The sequence below is a fragment of the Sinohyriopsis cumingii genome, chromosome 5, assembly GCF_028554795.1.
Source record: "Sinohyriopsis cumingii isolate HCF-2022 chromosome 5, ASM2855479v2, whole genome shotgun sequence".
NCBI classification, from domain to species: Eukaryota; Metazoa; Mollusca; class Bivalvia; order Unionida; family Unionidae; genus Sinohyriopsis; species Sinohyriopsis cumingii.
The window spans coordinates 62207965-62223009 of NC_142965.1; the positions used below are offsets into that span (position 1 = coordinate 62207965).

Consider the following 15045-nt stretch of genomic DNA (forward strand, 5'->3'; position numbering starts at 1 on the left):
TAGAAACAAACAAACAAGGCAACCTTTTGTGAATAAATTTTGATTGGATCTGAGAGTTTAGCCTCATTAAATTTGTTTTGTGCTTTAAAATAAGTATCAATCATTGAATGAATTATAAAGGTAAAAAGTACATGATTGGAGTCATGTAAAACCCATGTCTTTATTTGTAATATGTGAAACATTTATAAATAATCAAATACTTAAATACTTTAAGTTTACATGAAACATATTTAAACAATGTTACTTTGATAGAAAATGATTGTGATGGTAAAGCAGGGACACAAGTTATTATTCTTTATTTGTTGGACCATATTATCTAGTGGTATTGCATATCAGATTTAAGGGAAGTAACTGAGCTCTAGCCCCCACTGGCATGAGTTTTTTTGGCACACCTTTTTCTGTGATTGCTGACAGGTTCCTGTCCATGTCAAGCAGTTTTGTATCTGGCCTCCTGTGATAAGGCTGGATTTGAAATACCAAACAATGTTTGCTGTTAACCTGTTCTTCTGCCTTGGGACTTTACCGTTGTTTTCACTCAACAAATTAGGGTTTTAGTTAAAAGTCATTGAGCACTTTGTAATTCTAGAGAATCCTTGAAATAACTTATTCCTCTCAAATTATATCTGAACACAACAGTAAATGATTCCACAGACTGAACTTAAAATAAGAATGAATAATTTTGTTTACCTCATCCTATATATATATTAATTTCACTTGATCAAAGACACCAATAAAATACCCAGAATGTAGATCATTTCAAATGTAAAAGTTTCACTAATTCATAAACAAGTTCAGGCCTTGAATTGAGATTCAAGTAAACATCTTGTTAGAAAATGATAAAAGTCAGGTAGGCACAACTCTCCATCAAGACATTAGTCAGGTCGGACCAAACTCTACCTGCAATCATGGACAAAGGTCAATCATATAATATACATTGATCATACATAACACTTGTTATGCCATGTTTTATATAATCTGGTCACAAGACCAAGTGAACTTTGGATATCAGGTTGAAAATAGTATAAAAGGTTACTCCATTAGTAACGATATTTGGATTGGTTTCACTCATTGTGCATCTATTAACAATTGCTATTTTTAACTTTTTACAAACCACCATACCAATTTCAACCAAACTTTGCAGAGCATACTGGCAACCTTGAAAAATGTTTTCATGACATGCAATCATTAGCACTGGAAAATTTTTAACAGGAAGTATGCTCCTGACATTCTTGGTAAATTGCTGACTTGTACTTTTCTATTACCGTAGTTTCATGTCCGGTGATAAGCACTTGAGTCTCTTGTTGTGTTTGCTGCTCTTATTGATTAGGTGATGAATAATCTCATCCTTAGTCATGCACATGACTATTGTTATTATTATTTATTATTTATTATTATTATTATTATTTTTAAATAGGTTTGTCAAACTTGCTTTGAAGAAGGCAGAGACAGCCAGGGATGTGTTCGGAGTTTGTCTGAAGAGTTTAAAGCTTTGAAGAGGAGTGCTAAAGGGCAACAATTCCGTCAAGAGTATGCCAGCACCACTTCATCGTGGAGAGAAAAGCAAGTCTTGTATATTGAGTAAAGCTACGTATAGCATGCAAAATAAAGTTGATTCAGTCAGTATTGCATGATACCTTAGTAATTACTCTTCTGAGGTGGGAATAACATTTCTGCCCATTAGAATGCCAAAGAGGAATCAAAATATCAACTGTAAATTGGATTATAAGCACATCTGCTTCTGGTCAAAAGTTAAATATTTTTCGATCTCAGAAAGCCTCATTGTGGAATTTTTAACATGCCTGGATTACTGAGACAAGGCAGTCACTTTTCAGGCAGCAATAGTAGTATCATTAATGTTGTCAACAGTTTATTATGGTGTTTGTGACAGTTTTTCAGATGCATGTATTTCCTATACACCTGAATATTCTTTTATGATACTTTGCATGAATCATTATAAACCTACAACAATTCAGTGTGCAACATACTAACTTGCTCCATTTTACCTTGAGTTAAAGGTCTTTGTCACATAAAATTTGCACAAAAGTTTTTATTTAAATTTTTCATTTGCTTACTTTTCTAAACCCATTTGTAGAATTTCTTCATACTTAGGTTTAATTATTATGATGTTATGACAATTCATTTGACAACATGTTATGACAATTCATTCTATAACAGGACTATTCATTCTGTGATATGTTATGACAATTCATTCTATGACATGACAATTCATTCTACAACATGACAGTTGATTCTACGACATGTTATGACTATTCATTCTACGACATGTTATGACAATTCCTTCTGGCTCTATTCATGATCACTCATAGAAAATTTGTTTTAAGGTTGTTCAAGTTTTTCATTTGATATTGCATTAAATCTAGGGCATGTGCTATTTGTATTTTGTCTCCGTTTATATCTTTGTTAGATTTTAGTGATTAGTTATTTGATTACAGGAAGTCGTTGGGGAAATATTTCTCAATCTGAGTGATCAGTTAGTTTCTAGGAACAGAAATAGTGTACAGAATTAATGAAATTTTATGATGCCATTAGTTTTGTAGTTTGAGATCGGGTAAGAGCTGCATAAATGAGAATGAAGCCATGTAGTCCTATCTTAATGTAAAGATGTTGATTGATTTCGCGTCTAAATGTAAAATATTCATGACAGGGACTAATATTTTGTGTCATTGAGATGGGCTATTCCATTCTTTGGAGATGCCTATTATTGTTGCTGTGAAGACAGTTTGGTGGAGGGGCACATGTGAAATGTGGTTCAGAATTGTGTTTAGCTGAACTGGGGATGGAATCAGAAAGTAGTTCCCTGTATTAGGCATTTGAGTTGTGATTTCTCCTTCAAATACATTCCCCGATCACATTAACGTTAGGATATAAGCCTGCTACCTTTCGAATCCAGCCCTACTAAAAGACGAAAATTCTTCTTTTCGGTCTATCTCATATAGACCAAAGGGCAATAACTCTTGCCCCTTACCTCCCCTTGCCACCGCCAGGTGTCACTAGTTTTTAAGCTTCACTTGTACTGATAACACGTACATTATACTTCCAAACAATCCAAGCCATCTTAGCGTTAAATTGGACCATCCGAAGTTAAATTTGGATTTATTGTGTTGGACAATCATTCTTCTACAGGTTGTATACATTATTTTAACAATTCTTTTTCAAAATTGAGTGACTTTGTCACCCTTATGGATTTTGTTTACTGAAGACTATGTTACACACGCTATCACGGAACTCGTGTTGTCAATTAAGAGTTAACGCGACACTGACTAATTTCGCTTACTCCATTAGTAACGGTTGTGGTATTAGCGAATTAATAACATGCTGAATTGATAATTTGTGCTTTGTTTTTTTTTCTTATGTCGTTTCAGTAGAAATGTCAACCAAATGCATGAAATGCAAAAAATTCAAAGCAAAAGAAGACAACCATGACTCTTGTATTGTATGTACCAAGTGTACATCATCTATACCATGCAGCGTGTATAATACTTGGACAGAGCAAACGTGGGCTGATGTAGTCCAGAAGGCACCAGAAGGGAGGGATAGATGGAATAAGTCAAAGAAAGATAGCATTGATGTCCTCGGTATACATCCGAAGACAGCCTCCATTGCGAGCCTTGTGGGGACGTTGGGGTCCCCCCTCCACCTAAAGTTCGTCGTTTGCAACCGTCAGCCACAGTAACATCAGCGGCAATGGAGGAAAATAATGTTGACAGGGTACAACAGTCCAACTTTGAACAGATGCGTTGTTTGGTCCAGGAAACGACGACGCAGCTATTGACATCAGGCCAGATATTACCCTTATTTCCCTCGCTTGTTTCCACAGCTTTTTCTGACTCTTTGGGGGATTGTTCCCCCAGTTTTAGGCTGCCCAGTGGGTGTAAGTCTCCCCGCATGTCGGAGCATGGCCTTCGGGCCTGTAAGTCAGGACGCATGGGTTTTTTACCGGATCCATTGGATCCATTTCTTTATACGACCTCTACATCACCGGCTGTCCGGCTGTCCCAGCTTGGGGACCCTATTGCTAAAACGGTCCGACCAAACATGACTTAATGGGGATTTTAGTGATAAATCCATCCGTCAAGCTGTACCGCCAGCAACATACCAACACTATGGCGGAGATTTTAGTGAGAAATCTGTCCGTCCAGCCAGGCCATTGGAGCAGCCGGTACCGGTGATAGCAGGACCGTCGCCAACATTCAGACCGACCACAAGCCGGACAAACCAGCTGGCAGGGCCAGCCGTCCATATGTTCACGGCTTATCTACAAGGGAGAGTTAGTGACAGTGTTAAGGATGACGGAATCGCGTCATCTATGCCACCTGGTATGCTCTATCCAGAAATGCAAGCTATTACAGAACACGACTTGGCACACAGTGAGGGTGACGAAACTCCTGCAAATCAGCCGTACACAGATCCAACCATGGAACGGACTGAGTTTGGCTTCAAGGCGGCAGTGAAAGAAATTTATAGGGTGTTGGCAACTTCAGAATGCCCTCCACCTTCTACCACCACTCAAGACTACAAAGTTAAGACGTCTGTAGATCTTGACAGGGAGGAAGAGATGCTGTCCTTCCGGCTCCTTCCCCAGTCAGCAAAAAGTTAAAGAGATCAATGATCATCTGTCAGGACGAATAGGTGATCCGGGGAATGCTAAGGCATTCTTTTCAGAAAGCCAAGTACCAGCAACGTTCTCGTGTCGCTGGTACAAAACTCATTCAGACACCTTCAGTACGGATCTTCCGGCCCTGGACAAAAATATGGGAGCAGTTCACATGTCCACGCCACTGTTTTACAAAGTGGACAAAAATGTGTTCCATGCCATGTCAAAGCTAGTCCGGAACATAGTCGCTACGTCTTCAGTGTTAGACTTGGCTTCATTAGCCATTTTTTTTCTGACTCGCAGAAAAATCCGACACGCTTGGGAAGTGACGGCTCAGATTGCTAGAATTATTAACAGGACAGCTCACCATTCCATGGCTAATGCGTTGACTGCTTCTGCCAACTTAGACCTGATACGACATGATGCATGTCTGCAGTCCACGTCGCTCAAGCCCCATCATACTCTGGCTTTACGGATGACTCCGTTTGGGTCGCCTTTACTCTTTGGAGGAAAAATTGAAGAAGTTCGGAAGCAGGCAGCTCAGGAACTGCCCCTCCAACTCGCGGCCCAACCCTCGAAGGCGTTTAGAAAAATTCAGCCCCTGCCACAGCGGAGGGATGATTGGCGGACCAGGGACAAGGGATCCTTACAATCGAATGTGCAGTATAGATCCCAACCCAATGCCAGGAGACAACAGTCTAATCAAGCTAGGAGGCAACCATACAGAGGCAGTAAGAAACAAAGTTTCTCCATCTTCAAGCCTCCTAACTCTAAAAATTGACATACCCTCTCCACCACCCACGGACAGCCTACCTGTGGGCGGCCGCCTCCTGCAATTTCAGGACCACTGGACCACTTTTTTTCCTCAGAATGATTGGGTGATCCAGGTTATTTCAGAGGGACTTCGGATTTCATTTATCCAACCCCCTCCCCTGTCCTCCTCTCCCCTCTTCACAGACGTACCGTCCAATCGTGAGAAGGATACCTTTCTACAACAGGAGATACGGTCGCTCATAGAAAAACTGGTGGTGGAGATTGTAAAAATAAAAAAAACCGCAATCGCCGGGGTTTTATTCCAGGCTGTTCCTTATCCAGAAGACAAAATGCAAGTTGAGGCCGATCATCGACCTGAGTCGCCTCAACCAATACATTTTACCATCGAAATTCAAGATGGAAATGGCGAGATCAATCCGTCTTTCCATCCGGTGGGACGAGCATGCTGTCAGTCTAGATATGATAGATGCATATTTTCACGTCCCTATCCACCCTGCGTCACGGAAATTTCTCCGATTCATTTACCGCGACGCAGTTTATCAGTTCCAGGTCCTACCCTTTGGCCTCAACATCAGCCCTTGGGCTTTTACCAAGGTTATGGATTGTGCCGTCACCCTGTTCCGCTCGACTTCATCTACAGGGATGGCAGTGTACTTGGACGACATCCTCCAGAAATATATGGTAAGTTCTATTCTGCTCAAAGGCAGAAACGATCTTTTAGCACTTTTAGATTATCTAGGCTTTCTTGTGAACTGAGAAAAGTCCGATCTCCATCCATCCCAGCGTTTTGTCCATCTGGGTATGGAGTTTCTCACCGATCTGAATCTGGTATGGCTTCCTCGCGCTCGCATAATCCGTATTGTCGAACTCGTCGAGTCCGTTTCCAACAGGACGTGGATTTCAGCAAGAGAATTCTTGCAACTCCTTGGATTATTTAATGCGGCGGCGGACTTGATCCCGCTTGGCCATCTTTTTATGTGTCCCTTACAAATGACGTTACTGGCACATTGGCGCCCCTTTTCAAGTCTCCTCAATCAAACAATAATGATCACGCCCAAGTTACGATCGTTCCTGCGTCAGTGGCACAACCCCGGTTGGCTGTCCACGGGGATTCCTCTGGAGATGCCCCAAGCAGAGATAACGGTATGTACTGACGCCAGTACCTATGGTTGTGGTGCCCACCTGTTGCCAGACTTCGCTACAGTCAGCAGCATGTGGGAGCCAGGGGAGAGGCCTCTCCACATCAACCTTTTAGAAATGAGGGCTGTCATCAATGCCTTTCATTTCTGGAAGGATCATCTCTCAGGAAAAACTGTCTTCATTATGTCAGACAACTCTGTGGTGGTGACTTACCTCCTCAAACAAGGGGGCACCAAATCACCAGACCTGTGCATTCTGAGCTGGCAGTTTCTACGTTGGTGCGACAACCTCCACATCAACATACAAATCAGACACATTCCCGGCAGACTCAGTGTCTTGGCCGACACTCTATCAAGGAAAGGTCAAGTCATTCACATGGAATGGTCTCTCCATCAATCAGTCTTTCTTCGGATTTGCACACTTTGGGGGCATCTGATGATCGATCTTTTTGCGACAAAGTGGAATTGCAAGTTGCCCACCTTCGTCTCACGGGTTCCAGACCCAGAGGCTTGGGCCGTGGACGCTCTGTCAATCAGCTGGGAGGGGTTGTGGGCATTTGCCTACCCTCCCACAGTTTTGGTACCGAAAATAATTCAGAGGTTAAGGGGTCAGAACTGTCAGATGATTCTGATTGCCCCTCTCAGATGGAACAAGTCCTGGGTCACCGATCTACTCGATCTAGCGATAGATCTACCCAGGAAGATTCCAACCAGCCCAAATCTTCTCAAACAACCGCGGTCACAGGTGTTCCACCCCTGCCCGGACCGTCTTTTTCTTCACGCTTAAGGCTCTTGTCCGGTCAGCCTTGCGAGACAAACAATTTAAACCTTCGATTGTGGAGAGAATCTCAAGAGCAAGAAGGCTGTCCACTCTGAAGGCTTACGAGGGAAAGTGGCGTGTTTTCAGGGACTGGTGCCATATCAATAACATCGTCCCTTTGAGTGTCTCAATCCCTCAACTGGCCGACTTTTTTCTCTGGCATTTCGAGGAGAAACAGTCGGCCTCAATTACTATCAAAGGCTACCGCTCCATGATATCAGACACATTCCGCCATCATGGTAGATGTGATATTGGGCATACAAATCTTTTAGCCAATTTTGATTTCAATCGACCAAAATCCCTCACCCTGTTTCCAAAATGGAATCTGTCCTGGGTTTTTACATGGCTCAATTCAGACAAATTTGAACCTTCAGCCCACACTTCGTTAAAGCTACTATCATACAAAACATGTTTCTTGATAGCCTTAGCTTCAGCATGCAGGGTGAGTGAGTTACATGCCCTTTCCAGTGACCCGAACTTTCTTCAGTTCAGATCAGATGGTTCAGTGGTCCTCCTGATGCAACCAGGCTTTGTAGCCAAAAATAGGTTACCATCCATTGGCAATCAAAGAATCATCATTCGCTCGCTCTCTTCCATAGATAAGTCAAGAGCAGCAGCCATGCAAGATCCTGTTCGTGCACTCAAGCACTATTTAAAACACACAGAGGCGTGTCAGGACACACGTAAGCGCCTCTTTCTTCCGGTCAAAGCTGGTAAACGGGATATCACCCCTCAAGCCCTTGCTTCATGGCTGAAGTGGGTTATACGCTCAGCATACTCGGAGGTCTCACAAGACCAGAGTCGCCTCATGAAGTTTACAGCTCATGAGATTAGAGCAATCTCGGCGAGCCTGGCATTTGAACGCAATGTTTCGATCCGAGATATAATAGAAGCTGTTGGCTGGCATGCAGAGTCAACCTTCTCCAGTTTTTATCTCAGAGATTAGGCAAACCTTGAATCTGGTAGGTCTGGTGTCGGCAGCCCAGATGACCACCAGACCCATTTAAAACAATCAGCTTCGCTGGATTCGCCAGTGAAATTTCGTAGGTAAGATTTCAATAACTATCTTCTTAACCGTATATAGGGGTCACATATCACGGGACCCTATGCTGTGTTGCTGATGAAATTAGGAGAACGGGTTATCGTTCAAATGGGGAATCCAGCCTTCATTCCCTAGAAGGTATCCGGGGTAGAGGTAGGATGCTCAGAATTCCCTCTTCCTATTACCTATTCTCCTAACGTTAATGTGATCGGGGAACGTATTTGAAGGAGAAAGCAAATTTTCAGTAAATTATGTTTCTTGGAGAATACTTACCCGATCAAATTACTTAAAAACCCTCCCAACCACCCTGCTATGCGAGCATCCACGTATAATATATATCGCTCAGCTTAAAAAACTAGTGACACTTGGCAGTGGCAAGGGGAGGTAAGGGGCAAGAGTTATTGCCCTTTGGTCTATATGAGATAGACTGAAAAGACAAATTTTCGTCTTTTAGTAGGGCTGGATTCGAGAGGTAGCAGGCTTATATCCCTAACGTTAATGTGATTGGGTAAGTATTCTCGGAGAAACATAATTTACGAAAAATTTGCTTTCCTAAATAGTGTGAAGTACTGATGTTATGCTTTGGAATCTTAAGAAGGATATGCCATGCAATTGTGAAGCTGTGATATTTGTTGTCATGGATTGATTAGAGACAAATTATTTATAGTCTTGGTGTTTTACGGAAACGTCCAGTTGACAACAACTGTTGTGTAAAAGTCTATGGAAATAAGGGAAAACAAGTGACTTCCAGCCCAAACGCATGTAGGTGTTAAATTCGCATGGTAGAGAGACCCCTTGCATACAACAATATATATTTCCTAAATCTGATGATATATTCTCATCACAGTTGGCACCAGCATATTAAGCTAAGACAATTAATTTGATGACTCACTTGCTTGGCTGTTTGACCTTCGGGGTCAAGTCAGCCATAGAAGTAACTGGACATTTATTCAAGGTCATGTTCCCATGATTAACTGGACACTCATTCATGGTCAGTGTCTCATTGTGTAATATTTGTGTATGGGTATACATGAATAATTAGACACCCAATCAAAACTTAGATGTATGATACTGTCTGCTCCTATTACATCAGCATATTTGGAAGAGCAAGATGCTGAAGTTTTTGCAGTCTTCTGTGCCATTCATAAAGGTACAGATGTGTTACCTGCTGCAGTCTTCTATGCCGTTGTTAGAGGTATAAATGTTTCACCTGGTACAGCTTCTTGCCTTTACATCCTTCTCACACCTCAATAGATAATTTTGACTGTATGGGGGAGTGTACAACCATTTTTGGGCAGACCATTGGACACAAGTACCCCTAAATATCCAGACATGGCATTCTGACTTGTAAGTCCAGAGGTGGAATCAGAATTTTACTTGTGTTCAGTTAATATTTGAGAGGATTTATTTATTTAAATTATTCTCTGGAATTACAAAGTGATCAGCAATTTTTCAGATTAACTAAATATTTTGGCATTATTGTAAATTCATTTAAGGATATTCCAAGTTATATTATTTTGATACATCAAGACTGTTAGCACATCAGCACAACTCCTGGTGTTTGGTACATCAGCACATTCAAGACTGAAATTCATTTGGAGCACCCTAGAATTCATTTGTAATACTTTATACTTTTAGACTAGTTATAGAACTTTTATGACCATATGGGATTTATTTCACAATATTTTAAGTTCTTAAATTTTTACTTTCTGTTCTATGGAAATAAATTACTTGCTAAATTTTACTAAACTTGTTGGATTTTGCTCTTTTCTGTTACATAGCTTAAGACCTTAGAGTCATAATAACACTTCATTGAAACTTGTACAGTGATATCATAGCTGCATCATTGATGTTTCACTTAGCATCATTAGAGGTTTTCTTAAATCAGGTATGATCATGTCAGAAAGTCAGTGGTCTGAAGTCCAAAATACATCAATAAAGCATTAGATCATTCCATAGCAGATGTTTTGACCATCTCTGCTAACATAAACTATATGGGACAAGATGCATGTATATGTTTGACATCACTTAAGTCACATCATGCCCAGACTTTGTGGATGACACCATTTGAGTTGCCATTGTTGTTTGGAGGCAAAATCAATCTAACAAGTGCATACTTATCCACCAAGCATCATGGAAACTTTATCTATTTCCATACGACAAGGGATATTTACTAGTTTCAAGCTCTTCAAGTCTCAGGCTTGGCCTATGTGGATATGTGAGAAGTCATGCCAGTAGCTTCCTATGTGCCAGTGATTCTTCCCAGGGTTTTCATGAGTTCTTCCTCCACCATTGAAACTGTATAGCCTGTCATTTGCTGGAAATGGTGCTGGGCATTTAAAGAGATTATTAACTGCATCACCATGCTGTCCTGGTCAAATGTATCCACATCAATAGTGTTTGAACAAAATAATTCAGAATATATATTAAGTTCTATTTTGGTTGAGGGCAGGAGTGATCTCCTCTCCCTTTGGAGTCTCTTGGTTTTCTAAACTGAGAAAAGTTTGATCATCCAGCCAGCATTTTGTCCAGCTGGACATAATGGTAATTACCACTCTTGTACAAATCCACAGTGTTTACATGGTTAGAATCATTGAACTCATAGAGTCCATTTCCACAGGATGTAAATTAAAGTGAAAGAGTTTTGCAACTCTTTGGATTATTCATTGCAGCTGTAGATCTAATTTTGCTGGGCCATCTTTCCTGTTCTCTTTTCCAATGACATAGTATCACTCCTGTACCAGTAGCAGAGCCAAAGTTGGCTCATGACAGAAAATCCTCAGAAAAAGCTCCAACGTTATGTACAGATAACAGTATGTAGTTGGTAAACCCACCTATTGCTAAACTTCGATATTATCAGCTAATGATGTGAGCTGTAGGCAATGCCTCTTCCCGGCAACCTTCTAGACTTTAAGGCATTATTCAACACCTTTCATTTCTGGAAGTACAGCATCTGCAGGAAAGCAGTCTTGATCATGTCAGACAACTTGGTGGTAATGAATTGACTCCTCAAAACAGGGAAAACCAATGCAACCAGCCTGCGTGGTTTTGGCAATTTCTGCACTGGTGCTCCAAAAACAATATCAGTGTACAAATAATAATAATAATGATAATAATATGCATAATGAGGACTTTGTATAATGCCTAATCTTTCAAAGCTCTAAGCACTTTACAACATTAGACAACATCCATAACATAAAAAAACCATATATAATGAAATGATTACAAAAATCAAGCACCACGAAATTAGAAAATATAAAAACATGCTGTAAATTTTTAAGGTAGGAAACATTATTAGGTCTTTAAGTTTGTTCTTGCAGTCGAAATAGGTGAGTTTTAAGAGCATTCTTGAATGGGATCACTGTGTCTTTGTGTCTAAGTTCAGTGGCTAATTCTTTTCCATGTTGGTGGGCCCAGTATGCAAAAGAATGTTGTCCATATGACTTCTTTTTCATAGTGGGAATAATGAGTATACAAATGTCAGAAGAGGAGCATAAGTATCTTGCTGGTGTGTATACATGGGTGAGGTCGGATAGGTATGTTGGACTGGAGTCCGCGAGTGAAACGTAGCACAGAGAACAAATTTTATGTTTGATTCTGGATTGAATGGATAACCAATGTAGGGTACAGAGCAGCAGGGAGGTATGTTCTGATCATGGTACTCTAAGTATGATCCGAGCAGCTGTGTTTTGAACATTTTGATGTTTCTGGAGTAGATATTGAGATGAACCAGACAGAATTGAGTTACAATAGTCCAGCCTTGAAAGTACTAATGAACACACAAGTGTTTAGTGGCACCAGCTGAAAGATATTTGCAAATGGAGCTGATGTGTCTCAGCTCAAGATATGCAGCTTTGCATTATGTTCATGACATGTTGGTGTAATGTGAGAGTAATTTCCTGAGTAACTCCTAGGTTTTGTACTGACTGTGTGAATTTAATGTTGGTGTTGCTGATATTTACTGTTCGAGGTAAAGGATGTGAATGAGAAAGTCTTTGTTATGTGATTAGAATGGCCTCAGTTTTATCCTCATTCATCTGCAGCTTGTTACATGTCATCCATGATTTCACATCAGATATGCACCTCTCTACACCTTGGATTGGTAACTTCAATTTGGTGGCTAGATTTGTATTTTTGGATATCATTAGTGTACATTTGGTGAGACACTGGATGATGATCTATGACACTTGAGAGCAGCTGACTGTATAGAATGAAGAGAACAGGTCCAAGAACAGACCCCTTTGGAACACCACAACATAGATCAACTGGGCTGGAGTGTATTCCATTTGCAAACACAATATGTGTCATGTTGACCAAGTAGAACTTGAACCACATTATGGCTGTATCATGAATGCCAGGTACATGCTGGAGACAGTGAAGTAATATATCATGGATTATTGTGTCAAATGCTGCAGACAAATCAAGGAGGGTGAGGACTGTAATCTTTCCACTATCCAAAGCAGAGATAATGTCATTAACTACTTTTAGAAGAGCAGTTTCGGTACTATGGCAAGGTTGCAGACTGTACAATTACTAAAAAAGCTCTTTGAATTCAGATGAGATATGAGATACAAGTTGGGATAGAACAATTTTTTTCAAAGATTTTTTATATGAATCGGAGATTAGAAACTGGGTGGTTGTTCTTTAAATCGTTATGGTCATGTGTTGGTTTCTTCAACAGAGAACCGCTCTGGTGGCCTAGTGGTTAGAGCGTCTGCCTCGGATGCGGGAGGTCGTGGGTTCGATCCCCGGCCGAGTCATACCAAAGACTTACAAAAACAGTACTAACAGCTGCCTCGCTTGGCGCTCAGCATTAAGAGGCTAGTGTTAGGACTGGTCGGCCCGGTGTCAGGATAATGTGACTGGGTGGGACATCATGCTACATGTCTGCGGCATGATGCCCCAGTGCTAGACATCACTATAAACTGCCACATTGCAGACATCGTAGCGATATGACTGAAAAAGTGTTAAAGCTACGTTAAAAATCAAAATCACAACATTCTTCAACAGAGGCTTTACAATAGCAGTTTTGAAAAATGATGGGAATTCCCCGGATGAGAGAGAGGTATTAATAACATCGGTTAGTGAAGGCAATAGTGGATCTAATCACTGAAGCAGCTGTGATGATGGAATTGGATCAAGTTCACATGACTTTGGTGCACTCTTCGTCACGACTGTACATACTAAATCCATAGAGACCGGTTCAAATGCAACTAACGGTTGCTGCTGAATGTCTGTATCACAACTGTATCATGATGACGAGTCAATTGAAATTGTGTTATCAAGCGTATCTCTCATGGCTTGTACTTTGTCACAGAAGAAATTTGCAAACAGGTCTGGAAGGTTGACTGAGAGAAAGTCTTTGGAAGTAGTGTACATTTGTTCCTTGACATTAGCTTGTTAGTAATCTTGAAGAGCTCTTTGCAGCTGGAACTTTCCCTGGTCTTAGTACTGTAGTGGGCAAATTTCACTGCATGGACGATGTTTGTGATGTTTTTCTTAGCGGCTTCATAGATTTGCTTATGAATAGTGAGTCTGGTGGAAAGCCAAAGCCTCTCAGCTTTACGGCGGTATCTTTTAGCAGTGCAGTGTTGGTCCCTAACACTGCTATACCATGGAGAACACTTTTAAATTGATACTCTGCACTTGGTAGCTGGGGCATGTTTGTCAAGTAATAAATGCAGGCAGTTATTGAGCTGTTCTGTTGTAGGAGGTAAGCAAGTTGTTAGGTTTGCTTGGATGTCATGTATTAGTTTGGTTCTATTTATCATACTGAGGTTTCTTTTAGTAGCAAATTTAGGTGGAGAATTAGGGACTGGTACGTCAAGATGGCATATAATGCAGAGGTGATCTGATGCAAGTTTGTGGGATACCAGAGAGGACTGTAGAATATTACCATCAGGTCTATGAAGAATCCATCTAAAATGTAACCAAGTTTGTTGATGGGTTGGTTAACTGACTGAGGTTGAAAACATTAATGGAATCTAGGAGTTTTAATGTTTATGGTTTTCCAGGACAGTCAAAGTGAAAAATGAAATCTCCAAGAATAATCAGTCTGCCACCTATCAAATTTCCATACCCCAGTAGATTTGGAAACTGCTCCAAAAAGAGATCCATTCAGCTTGTCAAATCAAACACATTTCTGGTAGACTCAATAGTCTAGCTGACTGTGTGTCATGAAAGGGTCAGTCAGATCATGATTATAATGAATGGTCCATCTATTAGTCACAAAACTTGCAGGGATGGTCCAGGCTTATAAAAAGTAGTCACCCAAAAAATCACCAACCTCAATATTTTGTCGCCAATTTTCAAACAATGTCACCAAAACAAGTAGTGAATATTGTTCCAATGAAAAGTCTATTAATGTAATAGGCAATGAAAATTGCAAAAGATGGGATAGTTATTACTTTATTAACAACAAGCAATACAGCTATAATATTACAAAATAAATCTTTACATGACTGTTTTGCACTATTAAAATGTTATAGAATGTCACATGATGATCCATCACAATTTTAGGGCTGCCCACTTGTTGAATGCATATGATGTGTGCAAATCTACTGTAAGGTTTGAGAGTTGGGTGATGCCCTGAAATGGAAATAATCATTAATATTTTATGCCATAATTGTTTCATTTATAATTATACATGTTCTGA

The 15045-nt window shown here is 40.5% G+C and overlaps 1 protein-coding gene across 8 annotated transcripts in view; it reads left to right on the forward strand.

The window, feature by feature from the left end:
* LOC149799296 (uncharacterized) overlaps positions 1–15045 on the forward strand; it is a 67148-nt gene that overhangs the window by 15201 nt on the left and 36902 nt on the right. For all 8 annotated transcript variants that reach the window (XR_016421140.1, XR_016421142.1, XR_016421144.1 and 5 more), the window contains exon 5: positions 1415–1560. Coding sequence is in view for 2 of the 8 variants with exons in the window: in XM_089958602.1 (XP_089814728.1) it covers positions 1415–1560 (146 nt within the window). In the remaining 6 variants the exon portion in view is untranslated. The remainder of the gene's footprint in view (positions 1–1414; positions 1561–15045) is intronic.